The 15,841-nt window shown below is 42.7% G+C and overlaps 2 protein-coding genes across 2 annotated transcripts in view; both read left to right on the top strand.

The window, feature by feature from the left end:
• Positions 1-15,841, top strand: part of rps25 (ribosomal protein S25) — a 244,761-nt gene that overhangs the window by 109,764 nt on the left and 119,156 nt on the right. The gene's annotated exons all lie outside the window — the stretch shown is intronic.
• The window catches only part of ncapd3 (non-SMC condensin II complex, subunit D3), a 64,493-nt gene continuing 48,686 nt past the window's right edge, over positions 35-15,841 (top strand). Inside the window, exons 1-8 of the mRNA XM_078426755.1 lie at positions 35-365; positions 1,408-1,568; positions 4,362-4,524; positions 6,361-6,545; positions 7,490-7,654; positions 8,685-8,746; positions 11,839-11,926; positions 12,016-12,152. Coding sequence (XP_078282881.1) covers positions 305-365; positions 1,408-1,568; positions 4,362-4,524; positions 6,361-6,545; positions 7,490-7,654; positions 8,685-8,746; positions 11,839-11,926; positions 12,016-12,152 — 1,022 coding nt within the window. The 5' untranslated portion in view covers positions 35-304. The remainder of the gene's footprint in view (positions 366-1,407; positions 1,569-4,361; positions 4,525-6,360; positions 6,546-7,489; positions 7,655-8,684; positions 8,747-11,838; positions 11,927-12,015; positions 12,153-15,841) is intronic.

Genomic DNA, 15,841 nt, shown 5'->3' with positions numbered 1-15,841 from the left:
CGCGCCCCGGTATTAAATGCGTCACCATCCTCGCCTGCTAATACACCTCGGCATTTTTAATTCTGCTCCAATTATATATTTAAAACCCGCCCCCCCCCGGGTCCGACTGCGCAGGCGTAAAAACGCCTTCCCGTCGCGGGAAATACAAATGTCAAATATATGGAATGAGGCGGAATATTATTATTGATAATTATTATTACAGCCGGTATTACACACGCCGGTAGCGGCAGCGGTGAAGTGAGAGCCGAGCGCGGGCTCTGGCTGGCGTCCCGAGGGCGGTGGCGGCGGTGTTTTGGCGGGAACAATGGCCGGAGCGGCGGCGGTGCGGGAGCTGGAAGCTCTCGGGCTGCGGGGGATCAGCGCCGGTAACACACGGGCGGGGGGGGGGGGATCAGCGCCGGTAACACACGGGCGGGGGGACAGGGAGGGGGGGGAGGTAGAGCGGGGATCAACACCGGTAACACGGGCGGGGGCATAACCGGGGCAGAACAGGGGGGGGGGGGGGGAAGCGGGTGTAACGGGGAGAAGCGGGCATCTGTCATTCTTTTGTGCAAAAAATGTTTCTTGACCTATTTCAGGCCTGGCACCATTCATTGTTTACGCTGTGTCTTTTGTGATTGTTTATTGGAGGAAATCGACATCTTCTACTGTCACGAAATTTCATCAGACTGAACACCAAACTAGCTTTATGTAACTAGCGAGTCCAAAATTAGGATTCTATTGGGACCTTTGATTCAAGTTGTAGTTGTTTTGTAAATTGGCTGTAGCTGGGTGGCAAAGACTTAATCGGGGAGAGAGAGTTGGTTGGCATGTCAGAGAGGATTGATTATAGTGAAATAAGCGGTGGAATGGGGTTGATGGGACTTAAGTTTAAAGTTGGGAAAACTTGAGGATCTAAATGTCATGAAAAAATCTTTTAACAAACGCAATCAAGATCTACAATCTTTCTGCCTTTAAATGTTTATTGCTGGCAACCAAGTGGCAATGATTGGGCAGTTTTCTTGTGCTATGATAACATGTCACTTCTGCGATTTGAAATCGGGCCACAGAGTTGAGATGGGTTGAAACATTCCATTGAAGAAGTGTTTGTTTTGGAGTTTTATAGGCCAGAGAGCTGTGATAATTATATTCAGGCTGAAGTTGGTAGATCTTTAAGAATTTCTGAATAAGGCAAACCTTCAATTGCAATCATATTGAATGCTAAGCTAACAAAATGAGATTTGTTCCCTTACGTATTTTGTTAGAACTGTGCTTGCAAGCTGGTATAGATAACCACTCAATTCTTTGCCTGGAGGCCAAGCAGAGGTGTAAAATTGTGTGTTTTAGTTGCTTTATTTTGTGTATTTTCTTGCATTATTCGTGTTAATTTTTGGCAGATATATTGAATCCTGATGATTATATTTTCAGCATGGGTGGATACGATATGGGAGGTGGATTTTACAGAGACTGAACCGTTAGATGAATGCTTGGAAGAGGAGATTACAGAAAATGCACTTAAGGCATTCTCCCAACTTTATAAGAGTATCTTTAAGTTTGTTGGCCAGTCGCAGCAAGATGTGGAAGTGGGCGTAAGTATTCTGGTTGAAACTTGCTGAAATCAAGTTGTTATCAGTACAAGTTAAAGGCATACAAAATGTGTAGGAATGAACTGAAGATGTTGGCTTACACTGAAGATAGACACAAAATGCTGGAGTACCTCAGCGGGACAGGCACCATTTCTGGAGTGAAGGGATAGGATTCAGAAGAAGGGTCTCTACCCAAAACGTCACCCATCCCTTCTTTCCAGAGATGCTGCCTGTCCCCGCTGAGTTGCTCCAGCATTTTGTGTGTATCTTCAGTGTAAACCAGCATCTCCAAGTTAAAGGCAGAGTTACTCAACTTTTGTCTTGCTTTCATTGTAGATATATCTTTTTTAAATGGACATTATGATCTACACTCTTGCGGCACACAAATATTCATTGCTTGCATTCTAAGGCATCTGTAAATATGTATGATAATTCAGTTAATTGTTGATTTAGTGGAGCCAGGATATAATGTCTACACAAGCTTCTCGTCATTGTGATATAATACCATTTCGCTCCAATAACCTTAGGCTGTACATATTACAAAAGCAACCTTTAATTTTCTGATGTTGGTTGATAATATTTACTGTGCTTATTTAAAATGGAGTTATTTTGGTAATTCAAGAGCTGGTTAACCTTATACGTATGTAGATATCCAATGAAAATTCTAAAATCTTATTGACAAATATTGTAAGAAGCAGAAACTGCAGATGCTGGTTAACAAAGAAAGACACAAAGTGCTGGAGTCACTCAGACAGTCAGGCAGCAGCTTTGGAGAACATGGATAGGTGATGTTTCAGACCAAGCCCCTTCTTCAGAGTGATTGTGTTGGGGGTGAAGAAAGCTAAAAGAGAGGGGGGGACAGGACAAAGCCTGGCAAGTGATATAAGTGTTTACAGGTGAGCAAGGTTTTTAATAGGCAAGTGGTTGGACAATGGGTTTTTAATTCTCAGCTATCCCTGCCTCCAACCAAACCTAGTAGGATGTGCAGAATGCATTTTTGGATTATCTAGTAGAGGTGATTAACTTTTCACAACCATTTATATTTTGCATAAAATCTATTTGGTCCAAAACCATGGTGTTTGGATCTTGATTTGTGAGCTATTCATCTGAAGAAGTGTATTAGTCTCTGATTAGGAGAACGTAGTGAATTAAAGCAGGAGGAAAATGCGCGCTAGAATTAAAAACTAACACTAGTTTTGCTACAGGAAAACATTTATTTTGAATTCTGTGGCTTACTAATTGATTTTCTATTTTAGCTAATTTCTTTGTGGAATGAAGTGACCTTTCGTGGTTTTCCTTTGTCAAGTTGCCAGCACATCAGTGCTAGTATAGCCAAGTTCTTCCAGTTCCTCAAGCAATATCTAAAAATGTGACCTGTAAGGTTTATGGAATAGTGAGTCCATAGGGGTCAATAAGTGAGCTATTTCAACTCGTATGCTCAAGGCAACTATGGACTTTTGAAGCCATTTTCCTCTGAAGTCGTGTATCGTAACCAAAGGCAGAAATTAGCAGGTTATTTCTGTTAGCACTAAACCTCTGAGTTAGTGTTTCACATCCATGCTTTGTCATAAAGTTCAGCTTTGCGCATATTTCAATTTTGAAATCAGACAGTGTGATCGCACAAGATGTGAGAAGGAAAGAGAAGTTGTGTAGAACATGTCTGCTTTTAGACTACTGTAATAAGTGGCTCATTTATAATGTACTTCATTTGAGCTGATCCGCTTGTGACATTTTCCCAAGAAACATCTTGGTTAAGGGTGCTGGGTTTGTTAAAGTTGCCTTATCTCTGGTGCTTTCAGGTCTACCAATGTGCCGCTCTAGTCTTTCATTTCCATAAACGTTGCCTTACAACAGCATCTAGAAGGAAACTGTTGTGTGAATTGAGGGCTGCATGGAATATTATCCAATATGTAAGAAGTATCCTGATGTTCCCAGGAATGCAGGCTGTGAATTTAATAGGATCAGGGATTTATTGTCTCTTTACTAGATTGAGAATTAAGAATACACCAACTCTCACAGGACAACACTTAACTCCTGTTTATTAGTTATTTTGTCAATTTAACCCTATTTAGTTAACTTTTTAAATGCCAAGCAGCATCTCTTTTCCCGTTCCATGCTTACCCATGTCACAATCTTCGCATTCTATTCAGCTGTGCCGGGGAAACATCAATTCTGACTTTACTTTAAATCCATTAAATATGAAAATAGGTGGTTTGTTTTCAGTGAGGTGAGAGTGAGATAAATTGGAATAGAAGCAAGAGGAGATATTCAAAGAAAACCTTGCTCCTGCTGGCTTCTCGAATAGCTTAGCTTTCCATTATGAATATTTTAAACACGTCCTGTTAAAGTAATCGAGCAATGATGCTACAATGCTGGAAATAATTTCTACAAGGTTGTTTACAAAAGTTATTTCGCACAGTTTTATTTTGTCAACATTGTGAAGAATGTGTTCAGCTAATCCTACATTAAATCTAAAATAGACACAAAATGCTGGAGTAACTCAGCGAGTCAGGCAGCAAGTCTGGAGAAAAGGAATAGGTGACTTTTTGAGTCGGAAACCTTTTTCAGTTTGACCAAGGGTTCCAATCTGAATCATCACGTAATACTTTTCTCCCGAGTTGCTGCCCTTCCTGCTGAGTTACTCCAACATTTTGTGTCTATCTTCAGTGTAATCCAGCATCTGCAGTTCCTTCCTACACCTACATTAAATCTGCCTGCTTTAGATTATGGGTGTAATTTTTTTTTTAAATTGGATCTAATTTTTCTTTCTGAATGTTAATCCATATTTGTATTTAGGATCTTTGGACCATATTTGCAGAGAATAATCTCTCCCATCGAGCACTTGTTGCTGTGTTACATCACTTTATCCACGTGGTTCAGGATACAAAGGCTACTGTCACCCAGAGACAATGTGCCTTAAATGCAGCTGGGTTGTATTTCCTGCTCCTTGAAATCCCAGGTGAGATTATACAGTTCATCCATTGCTTAGCACTAGAATCCAAGTTGACAGCGATAAATCTTTTTTATCGTTATGCAGCATTCTGTATAGAATTATAACCTCAATACGTTATTTTGAATCAATTAATTAATAGTTAAAATGAAGGGAAAAGTTTGGAAAAGGAAAGCTTATCAGGAATAGCCCACAGGTTGTAAATATGTCTTGTTTGCTGTATGGCAATCTGAAAAAGTGCAAGTCATTATGCAGGCAAATATTTTATTCTGACCCACGCCTCTATGTGCTTATGATGCTTGCATAGAGATGTAATCTTAACCTTAGTTTTCAGCTAAAACATTGTAAAGTTGTCTTGTTTATTATTCTGGAGGTGTTCTAGAAAAAGTACTTGGGGTTTGAGGATTGTGAAGATGCTCTTTAAATGAAAAGTGTTGGGGGTTCCTCAGAGAGCCAATAGTTGTATGTTAAGCAAGGAAGATTCCACCAGCTCCTCTTCCTGCAGTGTACATGTGCATCTCCTCCACACTGGGAACCTATTTATTTATCCTACACCATCTCCTTTATCAGTGAAATAACAAGTCTTTTGCAAAGACCTACTTCCAACCAATTTATGTAAAATGGCTATTTAGGACAATTGAGATTATTTAATTGATCCTTGCTATTGATGGCCTGCAGAGCAACTGAGTTAGCTTAAAATTCTTGTTGACATGCTGAACTGAACATCTTACTAGTGTTAAGGAGATACAAAGAACTGCAGCTGTTGGTTTACAAAAAAAGGCCGTGCTTGAGTAACTCAGTGGGTCAGGCAGCATCTGTGGAGAAGATGGATAGGTGACATTTCACCTCGGGATCTTCAGAAGCTTGTGGGTGCAGGGAGAAGCATCTGTCCTTCTAGCTACATCATCCCTATGACATTCCTCTACCCTATCAACTTAAATAACCTCTTATACCGCAATGCTGTGGTCAGTTTGCTCATCAGTGCTGCAGTTTCTGCTGTCATCCAGTTAGACTGCTGGACAAGTGCAAGGAATGATGCTCCTGGGATGCTGCCTTGATCCCTGTATACGTGTCTCTTGTCGTCACACCCCACTATTCATCTTGGCTGACGAGTTCTACAGTTCCTAATCTCAGGGATGTAGAAACATAGAAACATAGAAAATAGGTGCAGGAGTAGGCCATTCGGCCCTTCGAGCCTGCACCGCCATTCAATATGATCATGGCTGATCATCCAGCTCAGTAACCTGTACCTGCCCATACCCCCTGATCCCTTTAGCCACAAGGGCCACATCTAACTCCCTCTTAAATATAGCCAATGAACTGGCTTCAACTGCCTTCTGTGGGAGAGAATTCCACAGACTCACCACTCTCTGTGTGAAGAAATGTTTTCTCATCTCGGTCCTAAAAGACTTCCCCTTTATCCTTAAGCTGTGACCCCTGGTTCTGGACTTCCCCAACATCGGGAACAATCTTCCCGCATCTAGCCTCTCCAACCCCTTAAGAATTTTATATGTTTCTATAAGATACATATAAGATGTGATCGACTTTTGGTGTTGAGATGTTCTCCTTCCTAGAAACATTGCAGTGTCCAAATCTTGATCACCAGCTCATGACATGGTTTTCCTGGAATATTCTTTCTTTAAGAGCTTTTGAAATAATATTGAAACGTTGAATGGCAGTATTACTTCGGTTGTAGACACAAAATACTGGAGTAACTCAGCAGGTCAGACAGCATCTTGGGAGAGAAGGAATGGGTGATGTTTCGGGTCGAGAGCCTTCTTCAGCTGGGTCCGAATTCCTTCGGTTGTTGGGTTGCATTGTGTAATTTTTAGGTTTGTTTTGCAGGAAGTGTTGCCAACCGTATCTTCCACCCAGTGCTATTTCACAAATGTTTGGATACGATCAAAAAGAACTGGCCGGCAGCAGATGGAGGTTTCCGAAAACGGAAGAAGGACACCCAGGCAAAGAGTTCTCGAGGTGATGACAAAGCAAGAAAGCGAGCTAGACCAGTTAGACAGAAAAATAATGAGGTACGCAACTTAATGTAAATCATGCATTTCTCAAAGGAATTCTGATTTTTGATTTGTCTGTGGTAAGAAAATAGTTTTGGGCTCTATATGGTTTATGAGAGATGTGAATTGTGCATTAAATCACTGTACACAACATGTCGGCAAGGAAATCCTGTCATTCATGATATGTGATTAGAAATTAGGATGAGAAATCATTAACTGCCAACATTATCTAAAGATGTTTAATGTCAGTAGAGAAATACTGGCATTCCCTGGATTTTACACTGTTCCATTCGTGAGAACTGTCTTTGCAGGGATGGAGCACAACTGTTCATTTCTGACTTTAGGAGGCTTTTTTCCAGAAGTCAGAAATTAACATTTTCAATGACACACATTTAGCATGAATATTTACAAGATGTCGTTCTCCCTTTGTGTGGTTACATTGGCACAGAGTCACACTGTCCACATCCTATTGCTAGTTTTGATTGCCTTAAAGTATCAACGGATGTTCCATTGGAAGAAGTGTTTTACATGTGTCAATGGAAGAGATTTGCCTTGTCAGTTTCCACAGCAAATCTCATGAATAGCATCCTGTGTGCACCAGCAATGTGTTGTTACAGAGAACAAGAGTTTTTGCAAAGAGTCTGCATGGACATGTTGGGCCAAATGGCCTGATCCTGTGTTGGAACCATTCTATAATTTACGATTCTATGATTACTGCTGCATAATGCACAGGGCGGTTCTTCTCTTATTTTAGCTGATATTTTGGTGTGTTCCCAGATGAAATCCATTGAGCTGATAATTACTCGAGTATTCACAGGGCGCACAACAATGCTCTCTCATCTGATGTGCATTCCTCCATTTCAGACGAAGGGTCATGACCCGAAACCGTCGCCCATTCCTTCTCCAGAGATGCTGCCAGTCCCATTGAGTTACTCCAGCACTTTGTCTATCTTCCATTTCAGGATATGTTTGAGGAAGAAGATGATGATGAAGATACTGACTATTTGTCCACACATGACCTGCTTCTAATCAGAAATGATATTTTCTCTCTGCTGAAGAATTTCCTGCGATTACTTTCGAAATTCCCTTTGAAGGACAAACCCGATAGTGCTCTCCATTGTCTGCAGGTAAAGATATTACATATTATAGTGTCACTACTTTGAATCAAAATGTTTTTTATTCTTTTAGTGTTTAGAGATACAGTGGAAACAGGCCATTTGGCCCACCGAGTCCACGCCGACCAATGATCCCCATACACTAAGACCATCCTACGCACACGGGGGACGATTTACCAAGCCAATTAACCTACAAACATGTATGTCTTTGGAGTGCGGGGGGAACCCGGAGAAAACCCACGCAAGTCACGTGGGAAACGTATAAACTCTGTACAGACAGCACCTGTGGTCAGGATCGAACCCGGCTCTCTGGCACTGTAGGGCAGCAACTCTATCGCTGCACCACTGTGCCACCCTACTCTGTTATGCTCCCTGTATTTTTTAGCTTTCTAATATTTGACTCTTAATTGGGTCTTTGTCTGCTACAGGTTGGTCTTTGGGTAGCGCAAGTATAATTGACTCTCTTTATCAAAATTATTTAATATCATCTGAGATCAGTGGTTCATTTTCTAAAGTACATCTAGCATGGTATTGTTAATAGTGTTCCAATTATTTAATGACATTTCATTGATAAGAATGCATGTGAAAAATAATAGTAAGTAAACCTGTGGAACAATAGACAAGTTGAGAAAAATATGTAGGAAGGAACTGCAGATACTGGTTTAAACCGAAGATAGACACAAAATGCTGGAGTGACTCAACAGGACAGGCAGCAGCTCTGGAGGGAATGAATGAGTGACGTTTCGGGTCACGAGAAGGGTCTCAACCTGAAACGTCACCCATTCCTTCTTTCCAGAGATGCTGCCTGTCTCGCTGAGTTACTCCAACATTTTGTGTCTACAGTTGAGAATAATAGTTGGAGTTCAAAGGCGAACTGATTGTATGCAGATATGTTGCAATACTTTAGTAGAGGAGGAAGTAGACACGGATAGTTTTGTGGAATATTGTTTCTCAAGTTTTGTAACTGAGAATTGACTGTATTGGGTTTAATTGATACTGAGCTATTGATTATATATTGTGTATTTTCACTTTTTCTTTGCAGCTATTTACTAATCTGACCAATTTTGAACCTGTACCTGGAGGATTACAACTTTCAGATCCAATGTAAGTATGCAGATTCAGGGTTATGATAACGTGATGATTAAAGTACTTGAATAGCAATCCAGAGGCCTAAACGGTGATCCAGAGTAATGCTGGCGAGACAATAGCACTGAAAATGGGTTTTCACTCAGCAGAGAGGGAAAAAAGAAAGCAATGTTGGGATAACTCAGCGGTCAGGCAACATCTTGGAGAATATTGATAGGTGACGTTTTGGGTCGGGCCCTTCTTTGGACTGATTGCCACTGGTGTGAGGTTGGTGAGAGTGGTAGGGGTGGAGAAAGTTGGATGAGACTCGGGGCAGGGCAAGGCCTGCCAGGTAATTGGTTAGTAGGCAAATAGTTGGATAAAGGCCAGAGATGACAAGACAGAAGATGTGAGACCAAAGGGTTAATCAGTTGTGATTTATAAAGCAATAGGAAGGTAGGAGAGAAATAGGTGGAGGGTGGGGGAGGGGGGTGAGAGACAAAATTCATGGCAATAGACACAAGTCCAAATAAAACAAATGTGGCAAGATGAATAATATATCATCTTCCGACAAAGCACATTGTAATCCTCGGGACTCAAAGTTAAGTTTAACAAAACCAACCTTTCTCGTTTGCATCAGAAATGGTCAGTGCAAATGAAAGGTTGTCAACCTGCAAGTGTAATTCTGTCTCTCTCTTCATATGAGGATTAAAGAAGAGGAGGTACGGACACTTTTGAAAAATATAAAAGTGGATAAGTCTCCAGGTCCTGATAGGATATTCCCTAGGACATTGAGGGAAGTTAGTGCAGAAATAGCAGGGGCTATGACGGAAATATTTCAAACATCATTAGAAACGGGGATGGTGCCGGAAGATTGGCGCATTGCGCATGTTGTGCCTTTGTTTAAAAAAGGTTCTAAAAGTAAACCTAGCAATTATAGACCTGTTAGTTTGACGTCTGTGGTGGGAAAATTAATGGAAAAGATACTTAGGGACAATATATATAATTATTTGGATAAACAAGGCCTGATTAGAAACAGTCAACATGGATTTGTGCCTGGAAGGTCATGTTTGACTAATCTTCTTGAATTTTCTGAAGAGGTTACCAGGGAAATTGATAAGGGCAAGGCTGTGGATGTTGTCTATATGGACTTCAGTAAGGCATTTGACAAGGTTCCACATGGAAGGTTGATTAAGAAGGTTAAATCGTTGGGTATTAATAGTGAGGTTGCAAGATGGATTCAACAATGGCTGAATGGGAGATACCAGAGGGTAATGGTTGACAATTGTATGTCAGGTTGGAGGCCAGTGTCTAGTGGAGTACCCCAAGGATCTGTGTTGGGTCCACTGTTGTTTGTCATTTACATTAATGATCTGGATGATGGTGTGGCAAATTGGATTAGTAAATATGCAGATGATACTAAGATAGGTGGTGTAGTTAATAATGAAGTAGAGTTTCAAAGTCTACAGAATTTGGGCCTTTTGGAAGGGTGGGCTGAAAGATGGCAGATGGAGTTTAATGCTGATAAGTGTGAGGTGCTGCATTTTGGTAGGACAAATCAAAATAGGACATACAGGGTAAATGGTAGGGAATTGAGGAATGCAGTGGAACAGAGGGATCTGGGAATAACTGTGCATTGTTCCCTGAAGGTGGAATCTCATGTGGATAGGGTGGTGAAGAAGGCGTTTGGTATGCTTGCCTTTATAAATCAGAGCATCGAATATAGAAGTTGGGATGTAATGTTAAAATTGTACAAGGCATTGGTGAGGCCGAATCTGGAGTATGGTGTGCAGTTCTGGTCGCCAAATTATAGGAAGGATGTCGACAAAATGGAGAGGGTACAGAGGAGATTTACTAGAATGTTGCCTGGGTTTCAGCACTTAAGCTACAGAGAGAGGTTGAACAGGTTGGGTCTTTATTCTTTGGAGCGTAGAAGGTTGAGGGGGGACTTGATAGAGGTTTTTTAAATTTTAAGAGGGACGGACAGAGTTGACGTGGGTAGGCTTTTCCCTTTGAGAGTGGGGAAGATTCCAACAAGGGGACATAGCTTCAGAATTGAGGGACAAAAGTTTAGGGGTAACATGAGGGGTAACTTCTTTACTCAGAGGGTGGTGGCTGTATGGAATGGGCTTCCGGTGGAAGTGATGGAGGCAGGCTCGATTTTATTATTTAAGAGTAAATTGGATAGGTATATGGATAAGAGGGGATTGGAGGGTTATGGTCTGAGAGCAGGTAGATGAGACTAGGTCAGAGAGAGTGGTCGGCATGGACTGGTAGGGCCGAACGGGCCTGTTTCCATGCTGTAGTTGTTATATGGTTATATGGTTATAGCTGCTGTCTGACCTGCTCCGTATTTCTAGCATTCTATTTTATTTCAGATTTTCAGCAACTGCAGCGTTCTATATCTGTCAGCTCCAGCACATTTTTTTTTGTTGTTGTCATTTTTGTTCTCTTGCATTCAACAAGTCAGCATTCACAGTGCCTTCATTCTCTCTTGCTTGGCACCTTCTCTATAATGTTTTCTAAAGTTTGATACTTTAAATGCAGCAACGAGAAAAGTTAATTGTTTAGAGATACAACGTGGAAACAGGCCCACTGGCTCCGTGCCGACCAGCGATCCCTGCACATTAACACTATCCCACTAGGGACCAATTTTTTAACATTTACCAAGCCAATTAACCTACATACCTGCACGTCTTTGGAGTGTGGGGGAAACCGAAGATCTCGGAGAAAACCCACAGGGAGATTGTACATACCCTGTACAGACAGCACCCGTGGTGAGGATCGAACCCGGCGCTGCATTCGCTATAAGGCAGCAACTCTACCGCTGCGCCACCGTGACCGTACAAATTGTAGTTCTTTTCCTACAGATGCTGCCTGACCTTGGTATCTGCAGCAATTTCTATTTTTATTCAAATCAAATGGTTACCTTTACAAAAGTAATTCTCTAGCATGTGTTAATTAATTTCAAGGCTTTTGGATATAATGTTTGAGAATTCAACCATGACCTTAAACGTTATCTAAGAGGAGCTAGCAACATTTGCAATGTATTCTTACTAAGCTCATCTGTATGTTTAAAATCAAGTTGAATAATTTTTAATATCATTTTCACCTCTTTTGCTTTTTGCTAGAAACTTCGAAAGAATGAAGACTGTGCCTGAATTAGCATATTATGGACTTAAATTACTGTGTTCACCCAAACATGGTGATGTTGATAAGGTACTGTTTTATTTTTAGTTTTTCATAAGGTTTGTTTTGGCACATTTCAAATAATTAATACAAAGGATTTTAAACATATATATTTTCAGACACTGCGTTGCCTGTTTCAAAGACTGTTGAGTATAATATTAATGCTGGATGATGTGAATGGCACCAGATCTGGTGCTCTCTTGGGAGTGGGACAACGAACTATCATTGCCAGAGATCAAGCCATTACATTTATCAGGTCAGTAATTCTCGTCAAACCTTTCTTTTTAGAACAATTTCTAGGGTTTGTGCAATTTTTCACATTTAAGAATGGAGTTGACCAGATAATACCGTGGGTATTTATTCACAAAATGCTGGAGTAACTCAGCAGGTCAGGCAGCATCTCAGGAGAGAAGGAATGGGCGACATTTCGGGTCCAGACCCTTCTTCAGCCTGAAAAAGGGTCTCGACCCGAAACGTCGCCAATTCCTTCTCTCCTGAGATGCTGCCTGACCTGCTGTTACTCCAGTATTTTGTGAATAAATACCTTCGATTTGTACCAGCATCTGCAGTTATTTTCTTACACTTTAGATAACTACGTGGGAATTTCTCGATTGAAAAGTGAAACTTCTTTAGCCAAGTTTAATTTTCCACCTTGTTATAAGAGTTCTTGACTAATCATGGTAATCGCTCAACTTGTCTACAACAAACCCAAGTTTGAGACTAGGAATACCACAGTAAAATTAATTTTGGAAAGACTAAGATCAAGCGCAATTTGCGGGGAGACGAACATTTGATGACCATTCATCAGAAATAGTAAATGTTAGAAATCAAAGATGTTTTAACTGCATAAGAGGAAAAATAGAGAGAACATCGAAAATATCTGTGATAGTGTGCTGAGCAAGAAAGACTGAATGATTTTGATGAGGCCACGCTTGGAGTACTGTGTTCGGATTTGGACACCCTGGTATAGGAAGGATGTCCTGAAGCTGGAAAGAATGCAATGAAAATTATCGAGGATGTTGCCAGGACTTGAGGGCCTATGTTATATGGAGAGGTTGGGAAGGCTAGGACTTTATTCCTTGGAAGGTAGGAGGTTGAGGGCTAATCTTGTAGAGGTGTATAAAATCAAGAGGGAAATAGGGTAAATGCACAATTTATTTTTCCCAGAGTAGGGGAATCAAGGGTAAATGCACAATTTATTTTCCCCAGAGTAGGGGAATCAAGAACCAGGTGACAAAGGTTTACGGTGAGAGGGGAAAGATTTAATAGGAAGCAGAAGGGCAACTTTTTTCACTGAGGATGATGGGTATATGGAATGAGCTGCCAGAGAAGGTAGTGGAGGCAGATACTAGACAGTTGGACAGGTATATGGATAGGAAATACCTGGAGGGATATGGACCAAACGTGGGCAAAACAGACTAGGGGGGTTCCCCAGCCCCGCACGGCCCGATTCTACCTCCTACCCAAAATCCACAAACACAACTGTCCCGGCAGACCCATTGTCTCTGCCTGCTCATGCCCCACCGAACTTATCTCTACCTACCTCGACTCCATCCTATCCCCCCTGGTTAAATCCCTCCCCACCTATGTCCAAGACACCTCACGCGCTCTCCATCTCCTGGATAACTTCCGGTTCCCAGGCCCCCACTCCCTCATTTTCACCATGGATGTCCAGTCACTTCCATCCCCCACAAGGATGGTCTCGAAGCCCTCCGTTTCTTCCTCGACCGTAGAACCAGCCAATCCCCATCGACCAACACTCTCCTCCGCCTAGCAGAGCTGGTTCTTACCCTCAACAACTTCTCCTTTGACTCCTCCCACTTCCTCCAAACCAGAGGCGTAGCTATGGGCACTCGCATGGGCCCTTGCTACGCCTGCCTCTTTGTTGGGTACGTCGAACAATCCCTGTTTCAGACGTACACTGGCCCCATCCCCGAACTCTACCTCCGCTACATCGACGACTGCATTGGTGCTACCTCTTGCACCCATGCAGAACTCACTGACTTCATACACTTCACCTCCAATTTCCATCCTGCCCTTAAATATACCTGGACTATCTCTGACATCTCCCTCCCGTTTCTGGACCTCACCATCTCCATCACAGGAGAAAAACTAGTGACGGACATTTTCTACAAGCCCACCGACTCGCACAGCTATCTGGACTACACTTCTTCCCACCCGGTCCCCTGCAAAAAGTCTATCCCCTACTCCCAATTCCTCTGTCTACGCCGCATCTGCGCCCGGGATGAGGTGTTTCAGACTAGGGCTTCCGAGATGTCCTCGTTTTTCAGAAAACGGGGCTTCCCCTCCTCCATTATAGATGAGGCTCTCACTAGGGTCTCTTCTACATCCCGCAGCTCCGCTCTTGCTCCCCCTCCCCCCACTCGCAACAAGGACAGGATCCCCCTCGTTCTCACCTTCCACCCCACCAGCCAGCGGATCCAACATATCATCCACCAACATTTCCGTCACCTGCAACAGGACCCCACCACTGGCCATATCTTCCCATCCCCTCCCCTCTCTGCGTTCCGCAGAGACCGTTCCCTCCGCAACTCCCTGGTCCACTCGTCCCTTCCTACCCAAACCACCCTAACCCCGGGCACTTTCCCTTGCAACCGCACGAGATGCAACACCTGTCCCTTCACCTCCCCCCTCAACTCCATCAAAGGACCCAAACAGTCTTTCCAGGTGAGACAGAGGTTCACCTGCACCTCCTCCAACCTCATCTATTGCATCCGCTGCTCTAGATGTCAACTTATTTATATCGGCGAAACCAAGCGCAGGCTTGGCGATCGCTTCGCTGAACACCTGCGCTCGGTCCGCATTAACGCAACTGATCTCCCGGTGGCCCAGCACTTTAACTCCCCCTCCCATTCCCAGTCTGACCTCTCTGTCATGGGCCTCCTCCAGTGCCATAGTGAGGCCCGCCGGAAATTGGAGGAGCAGCACCTCATATTTCGCCTGGGCAGTTTGCGGCCCGGTGGTATGAACGTCGACTTCTCCAACTTCAGATAGCTCCTCTGTCCCTCCCTTCCCCTCCTCCTTCCCAGATCTCCCTCTATCTTCCTGTCTCCACCTATATCCTTCCTTTGTCCCACCCCCGACATCAGTCTGAAGAAGGGTCTCGACCCGAAACGTCACCCATTCCTTCTCTCCCGAGATGCTGCCTGACCTGCTGAGTTACTCCAGCATTTTGTGAATAAATCAATTTGTACCAGCATCTGCAGTTATTTTCTTATAAGACTAGTGGGACATCTTAGTTGGCATGGATGAGCTGGGAGAAATGGTCTGTTTCCATGCTGCATGATTCTATGACACAAGATGGTGTGGTTCACCTGAGACATTCATTCGTGAGCACAGGAGCAAGGCCAACATCAAAGATAAGATCAGCGGTTGTTAACTAAGAAACAAATCCTGTCGGGAGTAGCCAAAGTTCAAGGTGTAAATGTATTTGGGACGCATGAAGCACAATAACGATGCTTTAGATAGCTCCCATCACAGCTTGTCACTAGCCCTTTGGTCTTCTCCTGAAAATAAGTTTGATAGAAGACTAGAACTAGTTATTTTAATTAGCTTGATATGAAGTACCTCAATAAATTTGGAGAACCGGCATGTAATTAGATCCTTGGGCCCAATGTGTGTACGCTGTCCATCAAACACTTGCTACAATCCCATTTTTCATCTTGCATCCCCATCAAGTCTTCCCCCTAACCCTTCTGTCCTTCTGCCACCTACCTACAACTGGAACAAATCGCAGGACACAATGAAGCTACCAACCAGCACATCTGTGGCATGAAACTGGCGCACGTAACAGAAATGTACACAACACAAAGAGAATGTACAAACACTACTTATAGCACCAGAGGACAATAATGATTTTTGGAGTGTGGAGCTGTGAAGCGAGCAATAGCTTGCATGGAGTCATCCATATTTTTCATCACTGGT

This window comes from Rhinoraja longicauda, chromosome 32 (assembly GCF_053455715.1).
Source record: "Rhinoraja longicauda isolate Sanriku21f chromosome 32, sRhiLon1.1, whole genome shotgun sequence".
Taxonomy (NCBI): Eukaryota; Metazoa; Chordata; class Chondrichthyes; order Rajiformes; family Arhynchobatidae; genus Rhinoraja; species Rhinoraja longicauda.
Note: the sequence above shows the minus strand (reverse complement) of the source record. Positions and strands in the feature narration are given on the sequence as shown.